The 17,500-nt window shown below is 41.0% G+C and overlaps 4 protein-coding genes across 11 annotated transcripts in view; 3 read left to right on the top strand and 1 right to left on the bottom strand.

Moving 5' to 3' along the window:
• The window catches only part of cbfa2t3 (CBFA2/RUNX1 partner transcriptional co-repressor 3), a 57,711-nt gene extending 55,009 nt beyond the window's left edge, over nt 1-2,702 (top strand). For all 7 annotated transcript variants that reach the window (XM_076286779.1, XM_076286780.1, XM_076286778.1 and 4 more), the window contains exon 12: nt 1-2,702. This exon is cut by the window's left edge and continues 3,535 nt beyond it. The gene's annotated coding sequence lies outside the window, so the exon portion shown is untranslated.
• A 455-nt stretch (nt 2,703-3,157) lies between these two features.
• pabpn1l (PABPN1 like, cytoplasmic) lies at nt 3,158-5,125 on the top strand. Its single transcript, XM_076287982.1, has 6 exons — nt 3,158-3,220; nt 3,549-3,657; nt 3,949-4,016; nt 4,120-4,226; nt 4,356-4,443; nt 5,012-5,125. The coding sequence occupies exons 1-6, from the start codon at nt 3,158-3,160 to the stop codon at nt 5,123-5,125; spliced, it is 549 nt and encodes a 182-aa protein (XP_076144097.1).
• Nucleotides 5,126-5,899: 774 nt separating this feature from the next.
• trappc2l (trafficking protein particle complex subunit 2L) lies at nt 5,900-7,613 on the bottom strand. Its single transcript, XM_076286777.1, has 5 exons — nt 7,490-7,613; nt 6,632-6,804; nt 6,336-6,423; nt 6,133-6,212; nt 5,900-6,022 (listed from the first exon to the last, which is right to left on the bottom strand). The coding sequence occupies exons 1-5, from the start codon at nt 7,520-7,522 to the stop codon at nt 5,977-5,979; spliced, it is 420 nt and encodes a 139-aa protein (XP_076142892.1). The 5' UTR covers nt 7,523-7,613; the 3' UTR covers nt 5,900-5,976.
• A 212-nt stretch (nt 7,614-7,825) lies between these two features.
• Nucleotides 7,826-17,500, top strand: part of galns (galactosamine (N-acetyl)-6-sulfatase) — a 41,825-nt gene continuing 32,150 nt past the window's right edge. For both annotated transcript variants that reach the window (XR_012987253.1, XM_076286774.1), the window contains exons 1-7: nt 7,826-8,001; nt 8,216-8,339; nt 9,963-10,037; nt 10,159-10,261; nt 10,378-10,521; nt 11,218-11,284; nt 11,461-11,588. Coding sequence is in view for 1 of the 2 variants with exons in the window: in XM_076286774.1 (XP_076142889.1) it covers nt 7,882-8,001; nt 8,216-8,339; nt 9,963-10,037; nt 10,159-10,261; nt 10,378-10,521; nt 11,218-11,284; nt 11,461-11,588 (761 nt within the window). In the remaining variant the exon portion in view is untranslated. The remainder of the gene's footprint in view (nt 8,002-8,215; nt 8,340-9,962; nt 10,038-10,158; nt 10,262-10,377; nt 10,522-11,217; nt 11,285-11,460; nt 11,589-17,500) is intronic.

Below are 17,500 nucleotides of genomic sequence, written 5' to 3'. Positions count from 1 at the left end.
AAAATACAACTGCAGTAGTCCAGCTCTGGTCACTCCGCACACGTGGAGGCCAGCCCATCATATGGGAACCAGGTGCAGGAGAGCAATGCTAATTTCTACAGGCGTCCTCTCCTCTTAGGTAGCCTAGCTCAGCTCTATAAACATGTTACAGTTACAGGAAAGGTATGGGTAACGCACCCAAAAGAGAAAATGAAAAGAATCTGTGGTTCAGATTCACATTGCTCAAAAAAGTCTTGGATACTCATGTCCAAACATTCACAAGAGATCTCCAGAGTAACATATTCACAACAATGCTGCCCTGCTTTCATACCGATTAGAGTAGACATTTAACAGAAACACTCCAATCCTATCCATTATCATGCTGTACCTCTGAAAATGGACCAAACTTGAAGGATCTTTGGTGTTTTATTGTTTTGTCCTGTTGCGAAGCACTATGGAGGCAGATTCGCCGAGATGTCTGTTTGCATCGTCAGCTTTTTTTTTTTTTACTTTAATTATTATTATTTAATTTATCATAGCATATCTATTTTCTTATTTCATTATCAAAGTAATATATGAATTCTGTCAGATGTGATATGCTGAAGAGGATTTTGCTCCTGCATAAGTTTGCTTGCATCAGTCCCAAAACGTATTTAATCAGAGTCAGTCTATTGCCTGTGTCATAGTAAACTCCTCTCCTGTTCTCTCCTATCCTGTCCTACATCCCTCCTGCACTAAAATGTCCCATGCCTACCCAAATCTGACTGTGTCATAGTAAACTCCTCTCCTGTTCTCTCCTATCCTGTCCTACATCCCTCCTGCACCCAAATCTGACTGCTTTCTGAGATGCCAGCTGAAAATGCCCAATGACAGACAAGAGAAAGAAGCCAGCGAGTCTGGAAAGTGTACAGTACAAAAATGGTGCCACTGGCAGACATGCAAAACCCATCCAGTCGTACGGTAGACCTCCTGAGTGAGATTGAGAAACAAGTCCTTCACCGCTGCACGTCTCCAAACAAGTGTGTGCAAATGGTTGTGTTTGTGAGTGTGTGGTCTGCACTGCTTTGAAACTCAACTACATTTTTTTTGTGTGTGTGGGGGGGGGGGGGCTGCTTGCATGGGCTCTCTGTGGTGTACTAGCACTTGTGTGTCATATAGGCTTTAATCTGTCAGTGGAGGTATAATGTCACTGACTGAACCAAACGCCATTTTTTGAAAATGACATCTTTTTTGATTTTGACATCTTTTTGTAAACCAGTTGAGTACGCAATGCCACTCGTTGCATACGCTGTGTGACCCAAATTAGTTCAAAAGCACATACCAAAGTACTTCTGCATGGCTCTAGACTTAAGTGGAGAGAACAGACCTTTGTGTTACAGGAGACAACATGGCAGACGCTGTGGCCATTAACCAAAGTGTCTGCAACACTTAAAACAGTAAGAAACACACACTGAAAGCACAGCAAAACTATCAATACTTTCTGCAAGGTCAAGATTCATTCAAGCAGGTCCGATGTTTGTTCTCATAAATAAAGAGCAACAGGAACGTTGTATTAATCTCACCTCTCACCTGTCCGAGGCCAGAAAGTGTGTCTGTGTGTGTTTAGAAAGCATACTTCAAGGAGAGCTCTCCTTTCTTGAAATGACCTAACTTTACTTGAACCTCAAGAGCTTTAAAACAAAAAAAACCTAAAGTAACCATCCTAGTAAAGGATGTCCTTCACACCCTGAGATGTGGTTTGCATGTCTGCTCATGGCAACATTTTAATGAAAAGTGCGGTACAATACTCAATACTCTTTCTGTCCATGTATTTTTCTCTTGACCAAAACGAAACCAAATAGGCCTCGCGTAAGAACTTCCTTTCCTGTGTCTTGGGCACTTTCAGTTCGGCTGTCTCCATTTGTTAGGGGGACGGATTTGGTTGGGACACTGGCCATGTAAGTAGTTTGTAAATACAACCTGAGTTAAAAGGATGTCCTGGGAACTTCCTATTTAAAAGAGGGTGAGGGAGAGAGAAAAAACAGGGGATGATATCTGCATTAAACCACACAAGAATGGAGGTCAGTCGCTTTCTGAAATAACTTTGCTCAATTATAGGATACACATAATGATTACAGAAATTACTACAAGATGGATAACCTGAGGACATAATGTGTTTCATTCATCAATGGCTTGGATTAGTCTATGAATGGGATTACATTGTTCATTTTGGTGTGTGATTGTACTGTATAAAAAAAAAAACCTATAAAGCTAAAACTGCTCTCTTTTGCTAGCAAGGTGGACACAGCACGTGGGTCTCCCATAAGCCATGATGGGGAGGGACTTTTAAAAATATAGATACTTCAAACAAAAGGCTTGGTTTGATATTTGTAGGATTATATACTGTATTGTGCAATACAAAATTACAGAAAAATGAAATGTTTCTGTAGGGAAAAAAGGTGGGCGTGTTGAAGGATTTTTTTCTTTCTTTTTGTTTTGATTTCTTCTTTGCTTGTTTGTTTTCCATGTTAAGGGTCCTGTATCATTCTCTAGATAAAGTGATCTGTGCCAGGATAATTTTTACGTTTATTTATTTCTTGCATGCTCTCCTCCCCCCTCTTTTTGCTATTTCCCTTCTCTAACTGTGCGCTATGTTGGATATGTGAAGTTGTAATCATTCTAATTCAGGTTATTGTCTGTGTTGAGCTATGTATCTGTGTAATTAAAAAGAAAACGAAATATGACATGTTTTCCACTGAGTTGTTTTTGATTACATCAATGACAATTAAGCTCGAAGATATAGTCTTGTTAAATTACTTTCATGACTTTTCCAGATGAAGAAATACCACACTTTTAGTCTTTGACCGATTCGAGGAAAGACAATATGGCGCTTTACCATGACACTACACAACTCAATTAGTAGGCTAAAGTTGTCTTGAATGAAGTACAAGATGGGATGAAATACGCCCCTAGATCACAGGTGACCTCTGACAAGGCTTAATAAGTAGTCATCCTTACCTCGCGTGACGGATAACTGATTTTCATCCGCATGTTTTCATTGTGGTCCTAAGTTAAGAGTAATTCACTGGTTCAAGTCTATCGAGAAATTCGCTCACAGCTTAAAAAAAGAAGGAATAGGGTAGGCTACTTTAAAACTAATATCTGAGGGGTATGGTTTTGAGGTTGGTTGTCCTCTGATATGGCTGATACACGTGGGCGCCTAGAGACGGAGATCTTTGCCAACCAATGGACCTCAAATCCTGTAAGTGGCGGTGAGGGTCGAATTTTAGCATACTCTATTAATACTGTACAATTTCTACAGTTTTCTCGTTGCTTATTTAACTGGATGTGTGCTGATAATGTAGCCAACAGGAGATGCGTAAACGGGTTGGTGGTTCATTAAAATAGCCTACACCTGTCTCCACTCTGATTTTCAAGCACTTAGATGAGAAAACCACATTGTTTTGATTACTGAAAATGACTGCAGCATCTGAAACAACCAATTTAGCTAAAAAGGAAAAGCGTTATAGCCATTTTCCCAGGACCCGTGCCCTCCTCTTGCCACTCTTTTAATGAATTATGTTACTTAGGAGCTTGAGGCAATCAAGGCGAGAGTGTTGGAGTTGGAAGAGGAAGCTGAAAAGCTTAGGGAAGTTCAGTCTTTGGCAGAACGGCAGCTCATGTACAATCCCCTCGCAGGTAAGTTCAGGTGGCTGCATCTGTCCACGTCCAGAGCCCCACTTAGGCAAACCCCATCCGTGCCAATTCTGGCTTTTTCGTGGTGGGCTTCACATTTTCTTAATTTGAATGTCCAGACAGACAACATTGCTTTCTTAGCCAATTGAATTCATGTAGCTTCAATTTGAATCCTTTGCTGCCTTTTATTTCAGAGTTCATTCTTTCTTACTACTTTTTGTAAAGACCACCAACATGCTGACATGTGCTTTAATTGTCAAATTACTGGCCATGTGACCTCCTTCCAATCCACAGCGCTGTTTTACCACATGAGTCACGAGGAGAGAATTGATGCTGACAACAGATCAGTTTATGTTGGAAATGTAAGCTTGTTTTCAAGTCAGTCACCCAGTATGAATGCTTTGGATACTTCTTGTGATTGCATGACTTAAAGCATTTTATCTCAGTATAACCTGTGTTCAATAGGTGGACTACAGCGCAACTGCGGCTGAGCTGAAGGTCTATTTCAGCGGTTGTGGTTCTGTCAATAGAGTGACCATTCTATGTGACCGAGTCACTGGTCACCCAAAAGGGTGAGATGTTGCGCTTTTACCAGCACTATTAATACCTAATACAATTACCCAGCTCACAATGTGTCTGCGTTGACCGATATGACCGATATGGTAAGGTTCTAAACTCCCCTTACCCCTTGTCCTTTGCAGCTTTGCATATATTGAATTCTCAGAAAGGGATTCTGTGGGGACTGCGATGACCTTGGATAATACTTTATTCAGGGGTAGAGTCATAAAGGTAAGAAAAGAGAAATGATTAGATTAGAAATGAAAATTATATGATTATGTTTATCAATTTTGGATTTCAGTGAATGCATGACATTAGTGTGGAAATCTGAAAGCAAAAACTGGGCTTGCTGGTCTGAATGTTGTGTAGTAGAAATGGTACATTTCACGTATTCAGTGAAGGTGAAGTGCACATAGCTGGGTAAACTGCAAAGGTGAGTGGTGTGTTTGCGAGGTTGTAGACACAGTTAATGGGGATGGTGTGTTCCAAGTATGTGGTTTAGGGCCTGGGTATGTCAACAGAGTAAGAGAAGGGGTCCCCCAACTGAGAACTTGCTCAGATTTGGCACTAGTGTTGCAGAATGCACTCATACTAGAAAGGTATGTTACAATACCCCCTTGGATACACACACACACACACGCACCAGGAAAGCCTGACTTGTTTACATTTACTTTCTCCACAGTTGAATACAAAACTGCACTCACTATCTTTAGTCTTTTCACAATGTGTTGTGTACTGTATCTGGGGGGCCAGACATTAATTTGAAAAAATGTGACTCCTGAATCTGGCTGGCTCGTAGGTTTCGCCCAAAAGGACCAACATACCAGGCATCACCAACAGAGGGGGCCAGCGGGGTCGGCCATGGGCTCGTGGCAACAGGTTCAACAATGGGTTTCAGGGTCGCTTCAGGTGAGTAATCTAAATCCTTGCCCTGGAAAACGATGCCCTTACGTACTTGAACTATTGAGGATAGACATTTGTATGATTTGGATGTCCTCATATGGTGCATTGTCTGTCATCTCAAGTTAAAGGAACTGGTCGCATGTCAGAGTTGACCAAGGGCAACAGGATTTGCATTTGAAAAGCAGCCCAAATAATTGAATCTGTTAGAAATTTGTGAACACAGAACAATTTCAAGCTTTAACTGTGGTGTGATCCATTATAATGGTGTGACCATCACTAGTAGTTATAAGTCTGAATAGATGATGTTTATCAAAAGATCCCAACATAATACCATGGTTCTTAGGGGACCAGTTGGGATTTTAAATGCAAGTGCCTATAACTTGATATGCTTTTTTAAAAATGTCACAAGAACACTTCATTCCTTACTGAAATTTGTTTACTACATTTTTGCTCTCGTAGGGGAAATGGAAGAGTCCAGCCTTGGTCAGACCATTATTAATGTGTTGGAATTAGATTATGGTTTCTTTTAATTTTTATTTAATTTTATTTATTACTATGGGAATTGTGTTAACAATTTGACCATGTGATATTATAATTTAGAAGTATTGGCTTTATACTTTAATATGGATTTTATGTGTTTATTTCCTAAACAAATGGCACTTGAACTGAATTTTGAAATGTTTGTTTCTGTACATTTTCTTACAACTGGAAAAATAAATATCATTATTTGATGTGGTTTACCATTGAAACATTAATAAATTCAAGCAATGCATCAGAAATGGCATTCTGTTCCAATACAATATTTTAATTGACATGATAAAACGACACAGTAAAGCTTATGTACAAAAGTGTTTGAGGCTGTTAGGAAACTTGCACCATCATTCCTGAAACCATGCCGTCAAAGGCCCTAGAAAAGGACAAAATATAAGTGATCGGTTGTAAATGGAATTCAGATTATGAATTTTACTTCACAATCCACAAGCAGAAGCTTAACTATCTGTAATGACAAGCACTCACTTGGACTGGATTGGATCTCCGGGGTTATAAAAGGGATTGCACATCACATCAGTGAAGGAGTTGTGTAACTTTCTAAACATCTGCATAAAGAGGTGAAATAGATAATCCACAATTTAAATAAATGAAAATATAAATAAATATTTCCAGAGGACAAAACTGAGACAATTGTGGATAGAGTAAAATATTGCTAAACTTTTACATACACTTCGAATTTCATTGTCCCGTAGAGATGTGTTCGAAGAGTCCACTACTATGACAAACTTAACTTTGGAATTTGTCACGTAGCCATATCTGGTGTCAAGTAAAGGACCATGACATGCATGACCAAGTAGGGAGCTCATCCTTTAACTTTAATTCATATTAGACATTTCATTAGCGCTAGATAGTAATTAGAATTTCTGAGCAAATTTTTTGACATGTTCATAGGTGGTATTTCTACTAAGACGTATTTAGGCTGACATGGTCTGTGAATTTCATCTGGGGTTTGGTTAAAGGATACACTTTGTAGTCCTCCGTGGGATATAACAATCCAAGGTAAAGTTCTCTCTGATCTGCCATGGCTTTACCTACTGCTGATATTTTCTCTTCTACTACATCCAAAGACGTATGTACAGTGTAATGAAACTTCAGCTCATTCTGTGAGGGAACGCTGCGAATGTACAAAGGGTAGTTCTGCAAAGAAAAAATACATTAACATTTAAAATACATGCAAGTTAAGTCATTTTGACAGATTTTAGTGTCAGAAGATCTACCGCTGCTGCATACAATGCATTTGATCTCATAGATGCAAAACATTCATGTTTGGAAAACGAGGAGTCTGCCACGTATACACATACCAACTGCAGACGGTGCATCAGAAATTATAGCTTAAAGGGATTCATAAGCAATGTCAATGTCCTACAATAGGTTACATTAACATATTGAACAATAGGTTATCATATATAACTGGCAAACCAATGATATTCGTGTGTTTTAACGATTCGACGACATTGAATCAAGTCAGCTACTTTAGCATTATGTAGGCTACTGTTCATGAAAGAATAGTTATCTATCTAGCGATCTATCCCACAACCACATATAACATCGTCGTCAATTGAATCACCAAGATAAAGATACCAGGGAAAATTTGCAATCAATTTTGCACCGCGTACGAATGACGGCAGCCTAAGATTCTTGTTGTTTACAAACGCTAACATTAGTTAGCATTATCAGAGCTAAACCCAGGTGTAACCTTAATAACGCTAGTGTTAACTATAGATATAATCTAAATATAAATATAACGATAAACGAATTAGGATCTATATTAGAAATAATAGTCTACACTCGTCCAAATGTATTTTTAAGAGCATATTGTTACCTCTTTTGCGATGACAGCAATGCAGACCGCCATGATGGAACCCAGCTCAGTAGTGGTCACGTGACATACATAGGAAGCAAACTCATATCATGTGACCTTACCCATAACTTTTCCTTACTTCACTTGTGAAGGGATCCACTGTTTACCACTAACAGCGTCGTGTCAAAGCCTTTGACTCAAAATGAATGAGTACTGCCACCAGACTAAAGATGCCGTATAACACAGTTTAAGATAAGCGATAATTCAATTTAAATGGTCAAGAACAGCGGTTGGATACTCTAATTTGGTTTAGGCTTTTCAAGTCGCATGACTGAGAGAGGTTGCTCTTAATCATTTCCTCAAACCGTCCTTAGCATGTGACGCCTCCACCTACTGTATGAGTCCAAGTTGCAATGGATGCAGCGCGCATTTATGTATTTGCGTTTCTCTTCGGTTTAGTATGTTCTCGCACTGCCTGGGATGATGATTTCAGTGCGTCGACTCCAAACATCATCATCATGTTCATGGATGATGTAAGGTTTTTGACTTTTTAGTATGCCTGCCACAGAGGTCCGAAATAAATGTATCAGAAAGTGCAATTTAAAAGCAAAACATTGATATCTATTTTCTTTCTTCAAGTTTTCCTGTGTGAATGTAAAATCTAGGCCTTGGTCAAATCAATATTTTCTAAGGACGTAAGCTTATAAATGGCATCAGAGTAAAGTTGCCGCTTCTGATGTGTTTTAGATGGGATGGGGTGACTTAGGGGTATTTGGACAGCCCTCCAAAGAAACCCTCAACTTGGACAGGATGGCAGCGGATGGGATGCTGTTCCCTAACTTTTACTCTGCCAACCCACTCTGCTCACCATGTAAGTACTCTGGTCAACTCTGGGTCATTGTAGCAGAGGTAGCTGAAGTGGGGAGGGGTAGTTAGGGCGATTCTAAGGATCCGTCACATACTGGTGGCCCAGCTTGGGGGTGGGTGGGCAATATTTTATTCTTTCATGGGGCTCAATATTTCTAGTGACACCCAAATGGCCACACACCAAACAGCCTAGTTCCTGTGAAACCAAATTACCAAATTTCCCTCACGGGATCAAAAGAGTATGTTTACTTATACTTATACTTAAAAGATTTTAATTGCCACTGACATTTCGAGCCAAAATGTGCTCCCTCAGACTTCTCGGAAATGGAGCCATTTCACGGGACCTGTTTGATGTATGGATTGTCTATGTTAGATATTTTTTACACAGCAGTCTTTTATAGTGGACACCATGTATGTGGTTTTTTTTTATCCTTGTCTGTCCACATCAAGTTTGTGTGCTTACACCAACTGCTATGTGTGCTTTAAATCCTTTCCGGTCTACCTGTTCTGATGTTAGTTTGAATGTATTTTTAGAAAATAATTATAATTACACTTTATTAGTATCTTAGATTGCCACCATATGTTTTTTAAGCTTTACATTTGTTTTCTTTTTAATTTAATTTGTTGTGTGATTACATTTTCTTTCTTGACTATATATTTCAGAGTCTAAGTCTAAGAATCCTAAAATATTTTGGTAATGTATCGGCACCGTTGCTTCTATACTCTTTTTAGCTGATTTCACATAGAATCATAATAGAAGGATTTGTGATTGGAGACTCATGTTTTTGAAATCTGTCAGCAACTTTGTATGCATAAATCATACGAGACTGTGTGTGTGCAGAGGTGATAGGAGGAGGATAACTCATTATGCAAATATGGATAATGCACAATTGGAATATGCTAATTGGGCCTAATTTAGGAATTTGAATAAACTTGCTGTGCACAAAGAGATCTATCATTAGCCGACTTTCCTCGTGCCTAATTAATATTTAAGCAAATAAAGACTTGATGAGAGGTTAATCTCAGATGAGCACAGCCAGGGAGGGCTGTGGAGGAGTGGCAGCACAATACCTGGCGCTTTGTGTTTACACCGCGGAGACGGTATTATGGAGCTCTGTTGCCGAACATAAATTACCATTTTCGCTAATGCCAGAGATGCTTGTAGGCTTGCTAATCACAATATCCAGGTTGAGTTTCTTTGTTTGAGTTCCACAATGCCATTATTTTCTCCCAGTTAAGTATTAATACCAAAGAATGACTTACTGCGAAATTATATTCAGGCATTTTAGTTTGCATTTTTTTTCAAAGGAATAAATAGCATGGAGCCTGCATAGATTAAATAGCTTATTAAGTTGAATAGTGACATGACCCCCACCCCCCCACCCCCCACAAGTAAGTTTGCCTATGGCAGACATTGAAGATGAATAACTGTGAATAACTCACTCAGCACTATTTAAAAAATTCCAAATATCTCTTTCACCATGCCCAACGTTCATGATACCTTTTTAAACCTATTTCTACTTGTGATTTGGATTTATTTAAAGACGTTTGGTCTAGTTTTGTTATTGGGCTGAATGTCGTCTGTGTATGTAGTTAACACAGGGATTCTGTGTTTCTGTCTCTAAAGCTAGAGCAGCTCTGTTGACTGGAAGGCTACCTGTCAGGAATGGATTCTACACCACAAATGCTCATGCAAGGAATGGTAAGAACTGCTTCTTGTGGTCCCAGTCAGTCCACAGACATCAATGTATTAGTTGCTACTTGAGTGTCCGAATCATGTACTTTCAATATGCCTATTGACAAAGTCAATGTGGTTCACACAGCATACACACCTCAGGAGATAGTTGGGGGAATCTCAAAGGAGGAGATTCTTCTGCCAGAGATACTGAAGAAAAAGGGCTACGTTAGCAAAATTGTTGGCAAGTGGTGAGTCATTTTTGCGATTTTTCTTGATAAGAGGTAAACTGAAAGTTTGTAAGTTTGCTGATGTTTGTTTGTGATCTAACATTATTTGTCTCTCTTTGCTTGTTGTATGTCTCCAGGCATCTTGGTCATAGGCCAGGTCATCTACCTGTGGAGCGCGGGTTTGACGAGTGGTTCGGTGCACCCAACTGCCACTTCGGTCCGTTCAACAGCAGCAGCAGGCCCAACATTCCAGTCTACAACAACTCTGAGATGGTCGGAAGGTACAGTGTCATTACACATACATGTACCCCAAATACCTACACGGCAAAACTGCCAAGCAAACCAAGCAAAGAGGCATCCACCCATTCCCGCTCCGCCATTGGGCTGGCTCTTCCCTGTGAGCTGATTTCTGCATGTACCAGCTGTGCTTGTGTATCCCATTTTCCGCCTGTTTGTTTCCCTCCAAAACAACCATATGTGCATCAGGGGTCATTGGTGCTGGCAGGCGGGCAATTTTTGTGCTTAGCTGTGGATTAAATCAGCGTAGCGTACCTGAGCCTGGACAGACGCACACGCATACACCCAGGAGACGACAGGTTGGCACCGGCAGCGTGTTTGGACACCTGGAACAGCCCGAGCAGAAAAGAGGGAGGGAGGGAAGGAGAGAGAGAGAAAGAGAGAAAGAGAGAGGGAGAGAGGGGAAGAGGGAGAGATGGCTTTCCGTGTCTTTTACCTCAACTGCATGCTTCGGCGCCATTTCATAACAGTTTCCCCTACTCTTCTGAGACTTCGCAACACAAAAAAAAAAAATCTGCTTTGTCTAGATTTGGCTTCCCCAAGGCATCGTCTGGAACAGTGCTGCTTCTTTTTCTTTTCTTTTCCATAGTCTGTCAAATCAGTTTATTTTTAGTCTGAAGCGTTGGGATGTGGGAATTAGAGCTGAGGCTTTAAAGAATTAATCTTATTTTTTTCCACAGGTATTATGAAGAATTCAAGATTGACCGGAAAACCGGTGAATCAAACCTTACGCAGATCTACCTGCAGGTAAGTGGCAGAGGTATCAGTGCGATAAGGCTGCATTTTTAGATGTTGGTCTCCCTCTGTCATTGATATGGAGGAGCCTGGGGCGGGCCATGGAGGTTCTTATCTGCCGTGTGGCCTCTCTCTCTCTCTCTCTCTCTATCTATCTTTCTCTCTCTCTCGTTCTCTCTGTCCTCCAGGAGGGACTGGGCTTCATCTCCAGCCAAACCTTAGCACGCCGGCCCTTCTTCCTCTACTGGGCTCCGGATGCCACCCACGCGCCTGTGTACGCCTCAAAGCGCTTTCATGGGAAGAGCCGGAGAGGACGGTGAGAGAACACATGCACACTCCACCCCAGTCAGAACATGAACAAATACTTACACAAAAGCTATTGGAGGAGTAGACACCGGAAGGTCATGACTGGACCAGTCCAGATGCATTGCCACACAGGGCCTGTGTAAAAAGCTCTCCAGAGTTACAGTGGGAGCTTGTTTCTTTATGGCCCTGGTGTGGTGGAACTCCCCTGGGACTGTGGGCGGGTTGGCATCTGTGCCAGTGCAGCATAAGGCTTGTGATGTAGGACCTCTATTTAGCAGAGTGGTAAGGATGAAAAGAATGTGATCTCACACCACAAAGGTGGGGGTGAGGGTGGGGGTGGACAGGCTGGTGTAAGCAGGTGCATTTATTTGCATGAGCTGAGAGGTGCTCGGAGGTGATGTATTCCCCCTAAGAGAAAAAGGAAGTTGCTGGGTCGCCCATAATGGAGATACATTTCACTGGATTCCCAGTATGCTGTCCCCCCTCAACCCCTCCTCATGAATGGGTTAGACAATATAAATATGAACACAGGCTGTTCTTCCACTCCAAGATGAGGTCTGAATAATCAGCCGAGTTGTTAATTAAACACACCAGAGAAACGTCCTTTTGTCCTAAAGTGTGGTGAGGAGGAGGAGGAGGAGGAGGAGGAGGAGGAGGAGGAAGAGACGGCTGAGCTGCCAGTCTCGCCTCCCATCTCTTAGCATTCCTCTCAGGACCTGGGGCTCTCGGGCCCCGCTAAGCAGACGCTCTCTCAGAATGCCAAATGAGGTTTGTGTTGACAGTGAAATAGATCAGCTCAAAAAAGGTATTAGCATGGTGCTGGAGACCGGTTGGTCAGGAGAGCAAGAGTGTCTACCTTTCCTGCTCTCCGAGTCTCACTCTCCGTCCGTGTTTCTCTGTCTTCCTCTCGTTTTCATCCTTTCTTGCCCTTTGTCTTTCTCATCTGTTGCCCCCATTTTTAAGCATCTCCTGCCGTTTTTGAGTTAAGCATCTCCTGCCGTTTTTGAGTTAAGCATCTCCTGCCGTTTTTGAGTTAAGCATCTCCTGCCGTCGTACATGGAAAGACTGGATTGTTTTCGATGTGTCACAGGTGTATGATACCATGATGGCACTGCCAGACTTAACAGGGTGTTGGTGAATGATGGGGACCAGGAATGTCACTAGGAATTAAATGACAAGGGGGCTTAGCCCCCAGGGTTGTAGGTAATGCGCATGCATAGAGTGTGACGAAAAAGTTTCATCACACCTTAAAATGGCTTCCATGAATTGGTATTAATAGGGACACTATGCCATAGTTTTCTCTCTCGCATTACTGATTATTACTGATTATATTGCTAATTATAGCATAACAGTATATATATATATATATATATATACTGTAACAGTGCCGCCCCCAGAAAATGTTAACAGGGGTGGCCAGTTGAGGCCATTGCAAATCTTGGGGTGGCACACTAAAAGGCGACTGTTTATGTCGTTATCCCCTCCTCTAGCCAAACTTATAATCACTCACTGGATATGTAAATTGCAAAATACCATGGAATTCTACAGATGTACAGATTGAGAAATTACGCACAGCCTTCTCTCTCCGCCCTTCCTCTCCTGTAGCATTTGATCAGTGCTCTTTTTAAGTTGAACTAGGGTAGTACTTAACTACTATCTACTACAAATTACTGTTACTGTAATTACTTATGTGATCATTCAATAATCAAACAATCATCAATCAGTATTCAAACCAAAACAATTGCACCCTAGACTAAGCTATGACACTTTTTAACCTGATAAATACTGTATTAGTCCTTTGAGGCCTAGGCTATTTTCAGTGTAATTTTACTATTAAGGTATTTGGTCATTGTAAGGGCCATCAATTATGCTAGGCTATAAGGGTGTCACGATTTCGATTTTATATCGAAATCGTTCGAAATTACATCTTAATCTCGAACCAGAGAATGTTGTCAGAGAATGTCTAATAAGGGGAGAACCTTCACTCTCGGAACTCTTCCGGTGTGGTACTGCATCTTGGGGCGCTCGCGGGCGAGTCCAGAATGAATGGAGGTCTATGGAGCTGTACCCCTCAAAATCCACTTTTCTCGGGATATAATTTTTTTTCAAGTAATTTGAATATTGTATTCAAAAGGGGAGGCAAAGACAATACACTTGGTTGAGTATTATATTTTTTAAAGTCTATTAATTGTTCTAAAAAGCCTTTCAAACGTGTCAATGACGTCATTCATTAGCGCGATCATAGCATAGCATAGTATCAATGCTAGCGTGTTATGGGCAACAACGACCCAACCTGTAAGAAAACGAAAGGACATGACTCCCGGATTATTTCACTTTTTCAAAATCCATATCCATTTTGCGAAAAATAAAATAAAATCTGAGGGTTTCAGTTGTTAAATAGGTGAAAACAATAAATGTAGCCATGTAGCTCCATAGGACCCCATGTATTTTGGACTCGCCCGCGATCGCCATCTAGGTGAACTCTGGTGAACTGCAGCCAAATTCGGTTTGTATGGGATTATTAGAGAGTGGGGAGGCTCTCCGTAGACGGGCTCTGATGTTGTCTAATAGAGAGGTGAAGTCCCGCCCCTTCCGTTTGCCTCCATAGGACCTATCTTTAAAAAAAGTCTATGGCGAAAAAGAAATTATTTTCTGGTCCCGGTTGACTTGTGCCTTGAATTACCCATATGATGTTTGTCAATTTTAAAGACAATTTTTCATGTAAAGACATTTGCAGTTTGTTTCGTAACTATTGAATTACAACATTGTGAAAGATCGTAATTCCAACGACTACAAACCCATCAGTCGCGCTAGTGACGTTAGCTCATTCACAACCACACTAGATTGTACAAGCATACCAGCAACAGGTCTTAATTGGGCTTTCCTTGCCGAAGAAAATACCATGAGTCAGAGGATTAAACACATCAGGTATGTTGTATTCGTCCATAGACTGTACATTACATACTGTTAAGTGACATAGCAGGCAGCAAGATGCAACCGTTAACTAGCATAACAGCTCTTATCGTTTCATTACGTTTGTGACGTACATCGTTCGAGACGAGAGATGTAGTCCACTGAGTGGATTCGCACAAAACCAACATAACTTTTGAAGTCTATCGAACAACAGTACTTTCTTGACGTGAAAAATTATCTTTTAAATTCACACACATCATATGTGAAATTTGTGGCACAATTCAAACTGGATCAAAAAATAATTTTTATCTCTCCATTAACTCCCGTTCATAATTTTTTGAAAGATAGGTCCCATGGACCGGAAGTAGAAGGGGCGGGACTTCACCACTCTATAAGGGGAGAACCTTCACTCTCGGAACGCTTCCGGTGTGGTACTGCATCTAGGGGCGCTCGCGGGCGAGTCCAGAATGAATGGAGGTCTATGGAGCTGTACCCCTAATAATCCACTTTTCTCGGGATATCATTTTTTTTCAAATAATTTGAATATTGTATTCGAAAGGGGAGGCAAAGACAAAACACTTGGTTGAGTATTATATTTTTTAAAGTCACTTAATTGTTCTAAAAAGCCTGTCAAACGTGTCAATGATGTCATTCATTAGCATGATCATAGCATAGCATAGCATCAATGCTAGCGTGTTATGGGCAACAACGACCCAACCTGTAAGAAAACGAAAGGACATTCCCGGACTTCCGGATTATTTCACTTTTCATTGAAAATCCATATCCATTTTGCGAAAAATAAAATAAAATCTGAGGGTTTCCGTTGTTAAATAGGTGAAAACAATAAATGTAGCCATGTAGCTCCATAGGACCCCATGTATTTTGGACTCGCCCGCGATCGCCATCTAGGTGAACTCTGGTGAACTGCAGCCAAATTCGGTTTGTATGGGATTAATAGAGAGTGGGGAGGCTCTCCGTAGACGGGCTCTGCTCGAACCTCGAATTTAAAAGTAAAATCGACGATGCAGCCACACCCCCAATGTCACATCCAGCATGTATGCCAAGACGCACAAACGCACGTGCTGAACTGCAGCATCAACACTCCTCTAATTTTAGGCTGCAGCCAGTTAAAATATACACATCAACCTACCGAAATCAAAGCTTGAAATCACCAGTGTGGAAGTACTCGTTCATTTTACGTCAATTAAAACTAACTTACCCTACTCAACTTAGCAAATGAAAAGATGATCTAGTTACAGTTCAAAGTTACTTTAAGGCTTAAAATGCACATTGATAAGTATCCATGAACACTAACCTTGGGTCTCTTCGAAGTGTGCTGAAACGATCAAATTATAATTCTGTGTTGTTTCATTTCACTATGTTCACGTCTCTGTTTTAGCCTAATGTTGGTTCTGTTTACATTGCAACCTCGCGGTTGGAAGGTTTCAAAATAAAAAGCAGTTTCAAAATAAAAGCCCCCCCCCCCCCGAAACAGAAAAGGAAAAGGCCAAAAAGAGTAAATAACATATAAGTAATGCATTAATAGTAATGTTGAAAAAAAGATCGAAAATCGAATCGAATCGTGACTTTAAAATCGAAAATTGCATCGAATCGAGGATTTGGAGAATCGTGACACCCCTACTAGGCTATATTGTTTTCAAGACGGTACAGGCTACCAATATTCCTGGAAAGTATGATGTGATCATACTTGCATATATCTTATGTCAACATTTGTGTCAAGACAAAGTACTTCACTTTGTGTCTCATGATTTGTTGCATTTATGCCACCTGAAGCATGATAGTAGTAATATATATTCAAAAGCACAGTTGATGTGTGCATGCCATGATCAACTTTTGATTCTTTGATATGGAAACCAAGTTCATTATTTTGGACTGCTATTACAATATTAGAATTACATTATTGGATACCATGTAGAAATTTGCTGCAATTTCTGCAAAATTTGGGAACGGCTTACTATACAGAAGAATGCTTCATATCTTAGTGTCCAGTAAGGTCTGTTGTTTATTCTGATATATGGTTTGCCATGTGTTGAGTGAAGTGTTTGTGAGAGATTCCATGGGTGGAGATGGACGAAGCGCTGTGTGCAGAATGGAAATATGATGAAATTTCACGTATGTCCAACGTTAATTTTGTCGCGAACAGTTTATCACAGCACCTAGCCGCTAATATCATTCGTAAGTTCCGGTTCCGCTATTTCATGTGACATCTGTGTGATTTATGTGAGAAGTACGCTGTGATCAATTCAACAGAGAATAATGGATGTGAATTTGGACGCATATTATTACTATATTTATTTACGGGGGCTTTTGATGATCTTAGGGTGGCTTCAGCCCCCACCCCCCCAAAAAAATAGGCCTAACACCGTCCCTGATGGGGACAAAGAAATCAGCACAGCACCAAACTGGCACAGATGTGTTTAGTGCATGTCTTAAGCCTATGGTACGCTCCCGCGTCTGCGTCTCGCGCATACGGCACAAGTGAGCGCGTGACGAGAATTGCGCCATGCGTCGCGTCTTTAAGACCGCGCGTCAAAGTGACGCGTAGACTGCGCATGTGTGAAACGGAACTGCTGTAAACACTACCCTCCAGTAGGTGGACCACATAGAAGAACAACACTTAAAACCTAGAAATAAACCTAGACAGAAGAAGACTTGTTTGGTTACCATAACGACGATGGAGCAGAGCGCCTGTCCTCAGCTTGCCTGGCTATCGAGTTACGTGAAACACCACGACATGGAGTCAACTTCGACCGATGTAAAGCCACAATCCACAGATACATTCTTTAACATTACGGTTACTTTACCATCTATGGTGTAGAACCCAAAGTATTTCAAGACGCCACATTTTAGATGAGTTGTGGACGTAATTGTCCGCTCAGGCTAGCCGTTCTGTGCGTTATCTTTCATTGTCGAAACAGGGTGGCTACATGGGCTCATTGTGGCTACTGGCTATTATATTGGCTTGATTTGGTCATGAGCCCTGGATCA

Source organism: Alosa pseudoharengus, unplaced genomic scaffold (assembly GCF_046254945.1).
Source record: "Alosa pseudoharengus isolate Yale_2024_CS ecotype anadromous, Long Island Sound unplaced genomic scaffold, YU_APseudo_1.1 YU_APseudo_1.1_scf_16, whole genome shotgun sequence".
Classification (NCBI taxonomy): domain Eukaryota; kingdom Metazoa; phylum Chordata; class Actinopteri; order Clupeiformes; family Clupeidae; genus Alosa; species Alosa pseudoharengus.
Note: the sequence above shows the minus strand (reverse complement) of the source record. Positions and strands in the feature narration are given on the sequence as shown.